At 42.2% G+C, this 16,632-nt stretch overlaps 1 protein-coding gene across 1 annotated transcript; it reads right to left on the bottom strand.

Annotated features, from left to right (window-relative positions):
* Window positions 1-4,064: 4,064 nt before the first annotated feature.
* LOC4350669 (UPF0481 protein At3g47200) lies at window positions 4,065-16,430 on the bottom strand. Its single transcript, XM_015761815.3, has 2 exons — window positions 15,665-16,430; window positions 4,065-4,975 (listed from the first exon to the last, which is right to left on the bottom strand). The coding sequence occupies exons 1-2, from the start codon at window positions 16,346-16,348 to the stop codon at window positions 4,244-4,246; spliced, it is 1,416 nt and encodes a 471-aa protein (XP_015617301.1). The 5' UTR covers window positions 16,349-16,430; the 3' UTR covers window positions 4,065-4,243.
* Window positions 16,431-16,632: the final 202 nt, after the last annotated feature.

The following is a 16,632-nucleotide window of genomic DNA, read 5'->3' as shown; positions in this document are numbered from 1 at the left end:
TTACTTCGTGTTTAGTGCTCTACAATTGTGACTGATATGAATATTTTTGTACAACAAAATACTCCTAATAAACTTGAAAGTTTAGTGCTGACATTGTCGATACTTACCTTCATATGGGTTACAGCTTTGTCCTTCCTAACAATTTATTAGGAAAGGACATTGTCGATACTCTACAGCTTTGTCGATACTTGAAAGTTTCAATGACCTTTGAATACGTAAGCAAATTGTTCAAAACTCCACGAATATCCATTACTCCAACGTACGGGTCCAACAAAATTCATCACCACGGAGCCATTGAAACTTCTTTCTCAAGTACTCCATCCATTTCATATTACAAGTCGTTTGACTTTTTTCTTAATCAAAATATTTTATGTTTGACAAAGTTTATAAAAAAGTTAGCTTCGTGTACAATACCAAATCAATTTTGTTAAATTCAACATTAAATATATTCATTAAAAATGTTATTATGAAATTTGGCTAAACTTTAAAAAGTTTGATTAAGAAAAAAATCAAACGACTTGTAATATTAACCAGAGGGAGTATATAACTTTCACTGCCCAAAGCTCCACTTTTCCCTATGGCTCTGAGCTCACTCTGTGACTCATCGCTTCTATCAACCTTATACCGTCGGCATCTCTTGGACAAGATCGCTCCTCTACTCTCTGCGTTTTAGGCTATAAAACGTTTTGACTTTAGTCAAAGTCAAATTGTTTTTAGTTTGACTAAGTTTATAGATAAATATAGTAATATCCATGATACTAATTTGTCATCAAATCAATAATTGAATATATTTTCATAATAAATTTGTTTTGGGTTAGAAATATTATTATTTTTTTTATAAACTTAATCAAATTTAAAGTAGTTTGACTTTCACCAAAATCAAAACGTCTTCTAAGATGAAATAGAGTGAGTATTTCCCTCTCCTCACAAGTGATCTCATCTTTTGTGCCCGTTACCCTATTCTTGAGGTGCGATATGCTCACAAGTCATACGGCCTTGGATACATCTGCTCCTTCTATATCAAACATTGGATCAGGCAACTTGTGCTTGTCCAATTTGGGCTTTTTGCCTCCTTCATGCAAGCATGGGCCTAACTTTGGGTTTATATGGGCTAAACAACAAGACACACGGCCTAATTAACTGGCATGCACATGGGCCTGTGATGTGCAGCGCCTAGGCCGCGAGCCACGCTAAGCCCTGCTAGGCCGTGCGCACGTATGAACCTAGCTGGCCCAGGGGATTTTAGGCACATCGAAAGTCCAAAGTCCAAATTCAGCCCATACCGTATGCACAGATGCAAGAGGAAGCAATTGGGCTAGGCGTGGCCATCGTCCATACATCTTGTCATCTTAAACCGGTGTAAAATGACATCCTCAATAATATTTGATGATTGTTTTTTCTCACTTGATACCTACATGGCACATTGACCTAGTTGTCGTCCTACATAGTGCTCATTTACATGAAATAACAGTTAGCAAAAGATCAAAATAATATGTGGATGTCAGTATCCAGGGTGGGCCGCACATGGGCTGGCTCAGTTGCTTGCCAAGCCAGGTCCAATTCATGAGAGAAAGAGGCATATAAGAAGAAACGGGAGCTACACTGCCTGGGCATCGAACAGAAAGGAGGCAACGGCGGCGGCTGGCCTTGGCGGCTGGACGAACGGTGGCGGCTTGGTTCGGTTGAACCTCGTCGATCTCTATTCCCCCCACTCTCTCTTGTTTTTCCTCACTACTACATCTATAAGCTTCCGGAACCTAGAAGCTTGTATCCTTTACTCCTTCTCATCCAATCCCTTTGGTATTTTCCTGAGATTGTACTGGATTTGGTTGCTCCTGAGATTATTGAGTTGAGAAGAAGAGGTTGCTAACAGTGGAGTCCACGTGTCAGTCACAACGTTGGTCCCATATATCATCCTTTCTCTCCTCCTTCCTCTCTCCCCCTTGATCTCTCTTTCCTCCATCTTACTCATTCCTTCTCTGGCCCACCCGAGCGCAGTGTGACAGAGGGCACTACAAGAGATCTTATGATATGAGACGTTTCATTTACGTCACAAACACATAAAATTTTGTCACGTTTGGTCATCTGTGACGCTCGCGTGACGAAAATTCATTCGTCACCTATCATGCGTCTCTAATGGCGTTCTATGACGAAACCTTATTTTTCGTCATTAATCTAGTGACGATCCTTATGTCGTCATAACTTTGTGACGCTCATATTCGTCATTATCTAGCCTAAAAAACGTCATAAAATGTATTATAGGCTGTCAAGAACCATGTAGTTCTTGTGGGCTAAGCCCAATTGTAAATCTCGTCAGCTTTAGGCCTAGCCCATCTAAAATATAGCAATTTACACACTATTGGCCTGTTTAGGGCAATGTCATAAGCAACCTGTTTTTGGGCCAAATCCAATTACGTAGCAATTTATACACTATTTCAACCCAGTTTGCTAATTCATTTATTGCAGACTAGCAGTACCAAATACCAAGTGGGCCAAGCCCATTTCAAAAGAAATGAATTATATATTAAATTGCTTTAACTTTTAATATATTTTTCTAGAAATGCATTATATAAATTTATGACGTTTTCTTTGTGCCCCTTATGACAAATTAATATTCGTCACGATGTCCCATTGAAATACTTTATGACGATTTCTAGTTGGCATTAACGACGAACACCTTTTTTTCGTCACTAAGCCACCCCATCTCATACTAATCGTCATAAAATGGAATGTGCTAGTGACGAATAGCTCCGATGTCACGAGGAATTCGTCACAGAAGGTCATATTTCTTGTAGTGGGGAGAGACGATGGTAGCTGTCGAGCCCCGTCAAACTTAAGGAGCTTGGAGGCAAGAGGAGCAGGGAGCTCGGAGCCAATCGCCATGGTGACGCCGGGATGCAAGTGGGTAGTCCCGCTACCCGCATAAAAACCCTCTTGCTAGTATATTTTTCGCATGGTAGTACAAATTTAGAAGAAAAACATGAACTAGAAGTGGGATAAGCGGGAAAAAAAAGCCCGCTTGCCCGCCCCGCTTGCATCCCCAGGTGATGGGCATCAAGCTAGATATCTAAGCCGGGCAACGACGGGGGTAGTGGATGAGATCAGAGTGGAGAAGACGGCGAGGATGAGCGCATTAAGCAGGAGAGACCCCTCTACCCCCTCCTCGCTACTCGACGGTGGCCATCCCTAGAGTTGCACATCGGGATCCCCATCACTATATAGCACGATCTGAAGGAGAGGGGAAGGGGTCGAAATGGTGGGAGATTGAGTAGGAGTACGACGAGGAGACCACGTGGGGACGATCGAGGGCGATGGTGATGGCAAGGTGGAATCGGAATCGGGGTCGTCAGTTCCGCTGTTAGAGTTCGAGCTCCGCTATCTCCGAATTGTCTCTACCATGGAGGAGAAAAACGATAGTCGTTGATCTGATGTTTGTCGGCTCTACATGATATCTGCTTTCTTTGGATCTCAGCTTCGATGATGCCTGTCTCTCCGCCACTACCCCCATAACGTTTTTCTTCCCACTGGTGGTCTCTGTTTCCTTCACCACAACGCCATCGCGTCGAGCGCCCAACCGAGCTCGTCGACCAAGATTCGACTCAGACGAGGCTTTCTGAGCGACAATGGATGGTGGGAGACGATGCCGTCGGCTCAATGAAGGCTGAAAAAGAGAGGGTGATGACATGCGGGACCCATGTTTTTCCCTTGCACTTACATGTTGACCCATGTCTATTTTTAATGTTTTTTCTATGATTAGACAGCCACGTGGACGTTGTATCAGTGAAAACCACGTTGCAAACCGTAGAGGGAAGTTAAATACCTAGTTTTATCAGTCGAGAGTCAATTTACTCAGCCTTGCAATTGAGAAACGCGAATCAGATCGGATCAACAGGTGAACGAGTCAAAACGGACTTTCTCAAATCTCGGATGCTCTAGCTGCTAGGGCATGAAGGCCGTGCAGTGGATGCTCGACCTAGTTATGCTTACTTAGTGGGGTATTCACTCTATTTTCCAACACTACGTTCGTGCTAATTAAATAGAATTATATTACGCAGATAGTCACATTTAACCAATTATTCAGCCACGCACATGCACTATAGAGTTTTAAAATATATGATGTTTACCATCAACAAATGGCCCACATACGAACAATTATTGGAGCACCTAATTAAACGTCCATATATATATGCTGGCTTCGGTGTTTTCCCTCTGCTTAATTTTGGCCACCATGGAGCAAATTAAATTAGCTCTTGGTGTAGAATGGGATTACAGTGTATATAGTCTGCATGACAGTGGCAGCGAGCAGGATGAAAGCCGCGACGAGGGAGATGAACACCCACGGGTTCCTGAAGTAGCTGTGCACCAGGCTGGCTCGCCACCTGTTCCTCCTCTTCCTGCAGTGCGCGATCACCTGCCGCTGCACGCCGTAGAGGCTGCTGTGCGGGCTCATCACCGCTCCCCTGCTGAGATTGTTGAACAGCGCCGCCACAGCCTCATCGCTGCTGAACAGGTTGCTGATGATCCCTCTCGATTTCAGCAGCGCCACGTCCCTGGCCGTGTCGATGAGGTTGTCCAAGAAGATGACGGCCGCCATCGCGTCGTTGCCGGCGCCGGGGTGCATCCGCTCGAACGCCATCAGGTTGAGGAACATGCTCTCCGTGGAATCCATCACATGAAGCAACGGGATGGTTAGCACGCCGCCTCTGAAGGTTATCGCCCCTGCGAATCCACCACCAGCATCGGCGGCGGCCACCTTGAAACGGATTCCTGCTTCTTGGAGCTCCGCAGCACATGGAATCATGAAAACCCCGTTTGATCGTCCTGCACTGTTTTGGTGGCAGGTACCACGGATGTTTCTCTGAACAACATCCACGGGGTGGAGCCCCAGTGGGCCGTCGATCGCCGGCGCGTCGTCCGACGATGAGAAAAGAAAAGAAAGCACCGAATCATCGTTTATCCTTAGACGTTCTTCCTCCTGTGGTTAATTCGCATGACAGTACGGATCAACGCGAACCACATAGTATTAGAGCAGGTATAATAAATTAAATTAGTCAACAGACTCCAAAAGAATCCACATCAAAATGAAGGAGATAAAAGTAAAGAAAGAGAATAGAGCAAACGATAGGTGTGACGCCGGGGATAAGCACAGATACACATGCGCAACAGCCAGCATCTATCTATCTATCTATCTATCTATCTTCTATTATTATATACTAAAAATCTATTAAACTTCCTACAAACGCTTTCAAGCCGCCACGTGACATTCTACAAATGCTCTCATAATGCCATGTGGCACTCTAATAAATTAGAGAAAATATAAGAAATATCTAGCCATTGATTTATGCGCAAACATATGGATTAGATTTGTTAAAATCTCTCTCCTTAAACCGGCTAATGTCCTTCCTATGCGCAACAGATGTGAAAAAAAAGGAAAGAAAAGGTCTGTTATTCATTTGTTAATAGGTAATATACGGCGGCGAGACTGTCACGAACCAACAAGTCGGATCAGAATTATCTCCTGTGAACAAAATACAACCACCAAAACACAGATTAAGTCTAGCACCCCGTGCTAATTGAGTCGCACACAGATTAAGTCTAGCACCCCGTGCTAATTGAGTCGCCTATTGTCTACCAGCAGTCCAGCATGATTAGTATACGTTTGATCAGTTGGATAGTTGAGAAGAGTATTAGAATGATATATTGACACATCTAAATATTTCGAATAAATGATAGATATATATTAAATGTTTAATTGCCGTATAATTTAGATTAGTTGTATATATAACATAATCGTTTAATGGAAACATACCTATATTCTGTATTTTACAACACAACTACGTAGGACCCGGCCATCCGTTAGTTTTCTCTTTCCTTCCACCTCTAAGTTTTTTTTTCAAACTGTGCATATGTACCAAACACTCCTACGAGGCCGTGAAGAAGCCACGCCCAATGCCACGGCGGCGCCTCACGCTATCCATTGTTCCGCTTTCTTACCATCAATCTATCTATCTATTATCTATTCTATTATATACTAAAAGTCCATTAAATTTCCTATAAACGCTCTCATGCCGCCACATGGTGCTCTAAAAAGCTCTCAAGCTGCCACAAGGCACTATAATAAAATAGAAAAAAACTTAAAATTTCTGAGAAAAAAGAAAAAAAATCTATCCCTCCAAATTCTTAAAAAGTTGGTGGACCCATAATAATCTATCACTTCAAATTTACCGAGTAATACTTTCCATAAAAAAATTGACTAGAAAAGGCTGAGAAGGCATTGGTACGTACGAATTAACAACCACAACCGAGAAAAGAAGAAATGATATACAGCAAAAAAAAAAACATACTGTATACGTACGTACTACTGGAAAAAATTTTTTAAAAAAACATCGCTTTTTTTTAAACTTGGATTTTCACTTCCTTCGTATTTTTTTTATGACAGCCAACGTTAAATATTTAGTGAAACTACCGAAAGAAAACAACGCTCTTTAATCTGGATTTTCTATTATACTTCCTTTGTATTTTTTTATTGTTTTTTATATATTGATGACCAATGTCATATATTTAGTGAAGGTGGTAGTATAAAAAATATATATCACTTAACAAACATGCACAGCCAAAACTAGATCTATAATATAATATAAAATATCAAATAAACGTATCATTTCACACTATTATTGTTGAGTATAGATAGCATTTATTTGCATCAATGGGCCTATATATTGATAGTTCAAGATGAAATAATGAGTAATTAAAATATTCAGGACATATTGTCAAAAACACAAATAAAAAATGTATTGTCTAAAAATAAGTTGCATGTTTTTTCTCGCTAAACACGGTTTGAATTTTAGCCGTTAACGACTCAATCTACGCTTTTGATTTGTACGTATTTTTTAAGTACATAAGTAATAAATTTAAGGTTGAGTTGTAAAGTGTTTATCAGATTGGCTCCCTCATTTATCTTGAGCATGTTCTCAAAACTACTAAATTGTGCGTGTTGTGCAAATACATTCTATACATTTTTTTTAAAAAACTATTTTCATATTTGTAATATTTAATACTTAATTAATCATACGTTAATGGCCTATATCGTTTTGTGTGCCCTACATAAGCTCAATCAATGAGATCGAGTGTACCCTAAGTAGGAGATAAATTAGATTATTTACTATAAAATTTAAAATTAAAGAACCAAGTTAACTATATTATTAAAAAATCATTACTTTAGATCATATATATTATATGGACTAGCTATTGTTCACTAATCCATATATTTTTAAGAAAAAAATCAAATAGATTTTAGCATTCCTTCCCTCTCTCTTAGCTATAAAACTAAAACAGAAACAATCAATAATATTGAAAATCTTTTAGAAACACAGCTTGCACGCACCCTACCCCTTTAGCATCTTAAAAGACAGAGCCGGTACATTTTGAGATTGAAGAAGTTACCACGGTGCTTCACTGTCGATGGGTACGTCACCTACCACTAAAAGAATAATTAGTCGTAAATACCAACACCCATGTCAAATCTAGAACTTAACCCTGATGGGCAAGCTCCACCACGAGAAACCTAACCAGTTGAGCTGCGCTTACTTCGCAATAACATTGGATATTAAAACAACCATAATTTTTAAGCTATATTTCTGCAATACTCCTATGTCTTTTAAACTGGTAAACTATTAGTTATAATCGTTAGATCTATCTTACATAAAAAAAGAATGTATTCATGTACATGATATTTTTAAAATATTAATGCGCAATTATATTTCGTCATTATCGTATTCATGTTAGGCTGCATGGAACCTCTCACCCACCCTACATGAAATGTTCATATATGATCGCCTCTCAAACAACATCAATCATATTAGACTATATAAACCTAAACATTTAGTAGAACTTCATGTTCCACCTAATTAATCCTTTAATGAATTATGATAATAGATATGCAATTTCAAAAACGCCTTATTTTACTTATTTTTACTTTCAATTCGTTGACATGTTTTTAAAAAATAAGTCTACCTTAATTTCAAATGATATAGAAGATTATAAAAAATTACTTATAGATATTATTTAAATATGATACAATATAAAACTAATAGGTTAGAAAATTATAAAAGCAATTAATGCCGATGAAAACAATTTATAGAGAAATTGTGGTAGATGTAACATTTCGCTCTTACAAATATCTCAAACTTAGCAAAGTACACATGCCCGCGCATCGCGCGGGCTACCTTCCTAGTTATTATATTCTAAAAGTACATTAAACTTCCTATAAACGCTCTCAAATTGACAAGTGGCACCCTACAAACACTCTCAAGTTGCCAAGCTGCATCCTAATATATAAGATAAATCCGACCATCTATTTTTACTTAATTGGTGATCTATTTTTTGGATGGTTAGATCTACTTTTTGTAAAAAAAAAGAAAGAAAATCCGAAACGAACGTACAAACGTACTACGTAACAGTCGGACGGTGGACCCATATGGTTAGATCTATTTTGTAAAAAAAAAAATCCAAAATGAACGTACAAACGTACGTAGTTCCTTCTGTTCCTTTCTTTGTTATTTTCTATTTCATGAGAAAATAAAATCAAAATTACTTTTATTAGCAAAATAAATCACAAATAGACCAACTACTAGATCTATCAACTCTTCCTCCGTCACTTTAAAATCTTACGAACTCTTCTAAATCGCTACATGGTGCTATTAAATTAGACAAAGTATTAAAAAATCTTAAACAATACAAAGCAACTTACCATCGATTTCTAATTAAATTGATGGACTTAGGTTGTTATATTTTTTAATAAAAATTCAAAACCTCTCTCCCTCCCTCCCCACCCCCTTATAGTTAAACATTTTATAAACACCTCTAAGACACTATATAACATACTTATATTAAAGATAATCTTAGAAATTTCAGAAAAAAGACTATTATATACTAAAGGTTTATTAAACATTCTACAAATACTTATAAGCCACCAATTGACACCTTACAAACACTCCTAGGTCACCAAGTAACACTCTAATCCGAATTCTTAAAAAAAAACATCCAACCATCGGTTTCAATATAAACATTTGACACACTATTTTAGATTGTTAGATTAATCATTTAGAAAAATATCCCAACCCTCCCTTCCTCCCTGCCATGTACAATGTGCGCCATTCTTCTCTCTATTTTTTTTATCTCCTTAACAATTAAAATTAAAACTATCTATATGGGCAAAAAAAAATAAATGGACCTCCATCTATTACTTATATTCCGTTAGGCATCTAACGACTTTCTGCCAACTTAATTAATTTCTCTTAACATGCATATGAGAGCTACGTACCTATACAAATTGACCTTGATACTTTTAAAATGATCTTTCTAGGAGATAAACAAATATTTTTAAGAAAAATGATCATAGCTTCCGAATTACACGAATGATCTATGAAATAACTAATCATAATAGGTATTCATCTAGCAATATAGACAACAGGTTAAAAAGAAAGTTTGTGGTTGGTTGAACACCATACTGATAAGCATGTGGGTTGCATCTAGAAATCTTAACAATGAAATAACCTTGCAATGGCCTTAGCATTAAATCAAGCCACTTCCATATAGGAATTAAATACCATGTCCATTTTATTTATTTATTTTGTTAAACTTTCTACAATACATCATAAAGTCTTGACGTAGAACAATCTAGAAACATGTATTTGTTAGAAGACAATCCACTTTAGTGATGATTCGCTAAATACACTATGGCCATTATTTCAATATTTCATGAGAGAAAATTTAGAACGTATGCCTTTATCCCATGCCAGATTATATGCACTCACTTATATCTTCATCCTAAATTGCAAAGTTCAAATCATTTCAAGGATGAATCAAAGAATGAAAATATCCAAAAGAAAAAAATGGACATTAAATAAATTGAAAATTGAACAAATGTTGATGGATTTAAAACCCGTACTTAATATAAAATTCAAACATTTTACGAGGACGGTTAGAATGAAAAAGTATATAAATTTTAAAAAACAATCAAACAAAAAAAGTGATATTATTGGATTTCTTTTGTGGTTGTCAGATATCCTTCTGGAGAGTTAATATACCCTAAATTTTCTCATAGGAACCACCCCCATTGTTTCGACACTATTTTCTCATCAATTCTAAACCGCATGATCTCAAGTAATTTTATTTTACAATTTATATGTTGCAAAGGTAATTATAAAAAAATAACCATCGTTCAAAGCATACAAAATAAGCAAATTTTAGTTTAGAATATAATGCAAAATATTTTAATAAAAAGCCACCCTCACATGAATATTCATAATAAAATTTCACTCATATTATATAAGAAGGTGCCTGCGTATGTGCACGGGCTACCTTTCTAGTTCATGTAACGATTAAAAATATGTTTTGTGGGTCCCACAACCAATCCATCCGATCTATAGATGGCTATAAGGCCCGAGGCTCGACGGCCTGGACCAAGGCATGGCATTTTGGCCCGACCCAAGCACGGCACGGCCTGACTGGGGGTCGTGCCCGTGCTGGCCCGGCCCAACCGCCGGGACGTGTTGGGCTTCCCCACCAGCACGCTGGGCTGGCACGGCACGATGGGCCGGCATGGCCAGGCCCGGTACAAAGTTTAGGGATGCATAGCAGACTTATTTCAACCATATGTAAGGCACGACACAAAGAATAGGGAGCAAAATAGACGTATTATATGGCACGACCAAAAGAAGAGGGACATAAAATAGACTTACTTTAGTTATATGGAATAAGTTCACTTTAGGTCCCTCTATTTGTTGTCCAGTCTGATTTTCGTCCATGAACCACAAAACCGGGTACGACCCGTCCCCCAACTTACAAAAACCGGGCAAACGAGGTCCCTCGGCCGTTCTGATAGTGGTTTTGGCTGACGTGGCACCTACGTGGCTAATTTGACTCGGTCTTCATCTGACATGGCACTGATGTGGCGCTTACGTGGCAATTTGATCCGAAAAAATAATAAAACCCATGGGACCCACATGTTAGTTTCACACACAAAATAATAAAAAAAGGTGGGACCAACGTGGGCCCCGCATGTCATCCTCAGTCTTCCCGCCCCGCATGTCATCCTCAGTCTTCCCTCTTCTCTCTACCCTCTCTCTCCCCTCTTCTCTCTATCCCTTCTCTCTCCGGCCGATGGAGCGGGGCGAGCGGCGGCCGGCAGAAGCGGGCGACGGGCAGGACGGGGCAGCGAGCGAGACACCGGCGGCGAGAGCTCGAGGTCAACCCGAAGACCAGCCTCCAGCCACTCGTGCGCCGCGCAATGGGGTCCGACGCCAGCAGCGCCGTCGACACGAGGGGAGTGCTCCGGGCGGCGGTGCCCCTACAGCCGGACACCGACCTCGTCCTGGCTACCGGCGGCGGCGAGCGGGGGTAGGTGGGGCTCGTCCTTGTCGACGTCTCCAACGGGTTCTGCACCGTCCGCGCCGGGAACCTCGTGAGCTACCTCCCTCATGCATCTTCCTCTCTTCTCCTAGTCCTGCTTCGCACGTGCCTTACCGCGCGCGACGAGGATTGATGGCTGGCGTTGGAATGCATGGTGTTTGGGCTGCTCGTGAGCCACTCCAGGGCTGCAAATGGTAGAGATCAAATTTTGTCAGGCACCAAAAGAGGACCATACTCATGTCAGCGTGGGCAAAACCATCAATTGATCACTTCAGCCCATAACGAAAGAACCAGATATGTAAGCTAAACAAATCCAGTTGAGGCAGCAAATTGAAGCGTGAACGACCTGGGCGGTAAGTGGAGGTGGATGTCCGCCGGCAAGAAGGGAAGGGAAGCTTGCGGATTCATAGCCGACGCCTGTCGCCGCCGCAGCAGCGCACCGCCAGATCCGTGCTCCCCTTCTTCCGGGGTCGCGTCACCGCCATTGCTGCATGCCCGGGCCACGCGCCGCGCCGCCGGCGATGGCCATTGTCTCATCGTCACCCGTGCCCTGCCGACTCCCCCCCCGCCCTGCCCAGCGCTCCCGCTGCCGCCGTCGAGTCGCCGCCCGTCGCTGCCGCTGTATCACCGACTGCCGGAGATGCCTAGAGAGAGGTGGAAGAAGAAGAAGCCTCCTCCCTCGCAGCGCTCTTGCCACGCCGCCCGCCGCCGTTCCGCTTCCGCCCGCCACCCCTCTGGTCCGCCCTCCGCCCCGCTGCCGCTCGCCCTTCTCCTTACCGTGTAGATGAGAGAGAGAGGGAGGGATAGTAAGAAGAGGGAGGCTGACATTTGGGACCACATGGGTCCTACCTTTTTTCTATTATTTTTGTGTAGCTGACATGTGGGTTCCACGGTTTTTTATTATTTTCCTAGGATCCAATTGCCACGTGAATGCCACGTGGGACGAGGACCTAGTCAAAGGGAGCCACGTAGGTGCCACGTTATTCAAAACTGGGCACAATACTGCCGAGGAACCTTTTCTGCACGGTTTTGTAAGTTGAGGGATGAATTGTATCTGGTTTTGCGACCAAGGGACAAAAATCGGACTGGGCGACAAATAGAGGGACCCAAAGTGAACTTATTCCTAGTTATATATATGTCACAGCCCAAAGAGGAGGGAGGGGAAATAGACATATTTCAAATAAGGCACGATGGGCCACCAGTGCCTTCTAGCCGGCAAGGACCTGCCCGACTGCTGGTGGGACGTGCCTGGGCCTGAGGTGTAGCACGTGAGCTGGCATGGGACAGCACGAAGAACTGACCGTGCCATGCCGGCCCGATTCTTCTTGGGCCATGCCTAGCCCGTGCCTGGGCTGGACCGTGCTGGGCGGGCCGAATGGCCATCTATAATCGGATCTTGTATTTCTCTGTGTAGGCAGCTATATCCATAGGGCACCAGCGAATTTGAGGTTACTTTTGATCGTGTCACTACTACAAAACATCAAATAGATGTCACCACTATAGGTGCCAGAAGTGCTAAAATCGGCACATATAGGCCTTTTCCCCACCTCTCTGGGTTGAAATTGTAGAAAACCGACATCTTTAAACAATTATAGGTGCCGGTTCTAAATAAGAACCGACACCTATTCTATATGTGCCAGTTTTTTATAAAAACTGATACCTTTAATATATTATAGGTGTCGGTTAATAAAAAACCGACACCCACATAAATCGAGCCGAACCGACCTCCACATCGATCTTATCCTCTCCTCCCCTCACCTCTCCTTATTCATTCCCTCTCTATCTCTCTCTCTCAGCTCTCTCTTTCTCCACCTCGTTCGGCTCTCTCTCTCTCCCTCCACCGAATCGGCATGTGGCGGCTGCGGGACGGCGGCGTGAGGGGAGGCGGTGGTGGTCCGACGGCCCGGCGGCGGCGCCCACCCGTCCGCCAAATATGGCGGGAGGGGAGGTGGCGTCGGTGGCCCGACGGCGAAGGGGATGCGGTGGCGGTGGGTCGGCGGCTTGAGGGGAGACGGCGGTGGTCCGATGGCCCAGCGGTGGCGCACTCCCCTCCGCCAGATCTGGCGGTGGCGACCCAGCGGCCGAAGGGGATACCGTGGCGGTAGCTCACACTACTAAAAAACGATTTTTCATGGCGTTTGGAAAAAAAATTTCATGGCGGCTACAAGATGAAATTACCAGCACAAGAAATAAGGGGGGTGGTGGGTCACGGGCTGTCAGCAAAAACCCATCTTCGCTGGCGGCCGACTTAAGTTGGCCGCAAGCAAAGACAATGTAATTTCTCTGGCGGCCTTCTTAACTTGATGCCAGTGAAAATACAATATCTTCGCTGGCGTTATGGTGACGTGGCCCGCCAGCAAAAATACCTACATCTTCGCTTGCGGCCCACATAAGCCGCCGCCACCCCTAGTTATTTTCTATGGCGGTGCAACTCGACCGACATATGTTGACCACCAGGAAAAATGCCATCACCTATATCAATCAGCTACAGTAATTTCAGGATCCATTTGAGCACGATTTTTCTGTCTCTTATGAACACATACATAGGGGGGAAATATTTTGATCTCGAATCTTTTGAAAGATATATTGCACCAAAGGTTAGTTATACTTTCTCCTACTCTATTCCCTCCATCCCAAAATATCTGACGCCGTTGACTTTTTTAAACAAGTTTGACCGTTCGTCTTATTCAAAATTTTTTATGAAATATATAAAACTATATGTATACATAAAAGTATATTTAACAATGAATCAAATGATAGGAAAAAAAATTAAAATACTGAAATTTTTTGAATAAGACGAACGGTCAAACATGATTAAAAAAGTCAACGGTGTCTGGGACGGAGGGAGTATTTGTCAAGTTTTTTTTTTCATTTTCATTGGTTGTTCGTTGAGATTTTGCATGACAAAAAGCATGTGACACGGAGGAAGAAAGGTGTATTTTATTTGTTATTTGGAGCTCGAAATGGACAAACTTTGTAAGAAATATTGTGCATGATTCCACATGTATATCTAGTTTTGATAGGTTTATTCATAGCAAATCTATATATTAGTTAACTGCAAAGAATGAAGAAGAAAAGAAAGAGGGGTAGTTTGGTAATTTTTCTAGTTGTATATTGTTTCCTTGTTATATATGTAAATTTTTGGCTAGCTTTAATTATCTTGTCTAGATTATACTGGTTATATACATTAATTAGTAGGATTTTAATGTGACATATTGTTAAAAATATTTCAACTAAATAAACTGTATTATTTTTTTGTAATTAATTAATGGATAGATGGCGGACAGAGCATGGATATATAGAGAGATATCGTGCGTCATACATTGAAGGAGTCAACATATTCATGAAAGCTACGAAAAAGAATGCTGCATCTAAGAAGACGAAGGAAATTAGATGTCCATGCGCACACTGCAAAAATAAGAAAATTTAGATTGATCCATGTGTAATCGAGCATCACTTGGTGACGTATAGATATATTGAAAGCTACACAAATTGGTCACATCATGGAGAGATCCCAAGCAAACAAGTTCCCAACCAGGTGACAGTACGGGATGAAGTGGTCAGTAGGGACGAGGATTTCATGGTCGTAGCAGAAGAAGAAGAAGAAGAAGAAGAAGAAGAAGAAGAAGAAGAAGAAGAAGAAGAAGAAGAAGAAGAAGAAGAAGAAGAAGAAGAAGAAGAGCCCGCTGATGATGATGTTGTTAGCGACGATGGTCAGCACAGTACAGTTGATGATGTCGATGATGGTAATATCAGCGTACATGATGGTAATTTTGATTTGGAAGAGATGTTATGTCATGCTGAACTTGAGCTTGTAGCTGGGTCCGCTCATGGGTTGGAGAACTTCGAAGCATTACGAAAGACAATGAAGGATCTTTTGTACGATGAGGCAAAGGGTTGCGATAAGTATTTCACATTGTTGCGGATGATGCTTGAACTTATGAGATTGAAGGCCAGAAACGGATGGAGTAGAAGATACGTGGGTGTCGATTGCCATGTCGGCAGCACAAGTCAATGACAGTACAAGTAAACCAACTCGGTTTTGTATGGTTTGAATATTGAAAGATGAATAGCTAGTGTTTGGTTTTAAAGATTTCTTATAAATAAATAGATATTTTTTCCTGTTTCAAATGGTAGAAATATTAAACGAACTTGCTACATCATACTGTATTAATCATAGAATTTTGAAAGCTCATAAGCTTCTTGTGCGTGCGAATCGGAATTCAGTGGAATAGGGGCCGGGTACATATACCTGAAGATTGTCTGCGTATGCAACATGGCAGAGCTTGTCGAGGAGGAGCAGGGGAAGCTGGTTCTCCATCAGGAGCACGTCGGAGATGATATCGCAGCGCAGGTATAGGTACCCGTGCTCGCTGAAGACAGGGTCGTCAGCCTCGTAATCTCCCCCTTCTTCTACCTCCTTCTTCCCTTCCCGCTGAAGCTGAAACGCCCTCATCACCTCCAGCAAGAAGCAGCCGTCGGTGAGCATCAGCTCCACGAACTCCTCTCCGCTCCACCTCTCGTCATCAAGGTCCTCGTAAGCGGCTCGCAGCTGCTCGGCGATCTCCTCGACGGCAGCCATGAATTCTCGCAGCGGCTTCCCGCTACGCTCGATCAGGTGCGCCACCGCGCGGTGCTTGTGCTTCTCCATGGGCTGCAGCTCGGCCTCGCCGTGGTGGAAGGGCCCCAGCGACACCAACCGCGGCCGGTATGCGTCCGGGTTCGTCATGTTCTTGATGTGGTTGGGCACCCGATAGATGAAAGGCCTCGGCCGTGTTCTTCGTGGCGCCGCCGCCGCCGCCTCGGCGTCGTCGTCGACGTCGATCTCCACCACTGTACAGATACAGCTGCCGGAGCCTGCTGCCATGGCTGGCGCCGCCTCCATCCCATTCGTCCCGGCGGCCGCCACGGTCGTCTCCTTGTCCGTTCCATCCATGGCGTAATTGCTAGCTATTCCAACTTTAACAAGGAGCTCTAGATTGATGGTGAACCCTCGTACTCTTGTTGGATAGATAGAGATGATAGTTGGTATATATAGATATAGATATATATATAGGCACACTCTTACACATTTCAATCATCACCTAATAACAGCAATACCCTATTAGATTTTTTCATACATAACAAATCTAGTATGGAATGCGAAACATTTTAATACCACGAATCTGAATTAACCTTAAACGACTCTGTTTGGTTGGGACTAAAAATATTTTTTAGTCC

Source organism: Oryza sativa, chromosome 11, assembly GCF_034140825.1.
Source record: "Oryza sativa Japonica Group chromosome 11, ASM3414082v1".
NCBI classification, from domain to species: Eukaryota; Viridiplantae; Streptophyta; class Magnoliopsida; order Poales; family Poaceae; genus Oryza; species Oryza sativa.
This window is presented reverse-complemented; position numbering and strand designations above follow the sequence as displayed.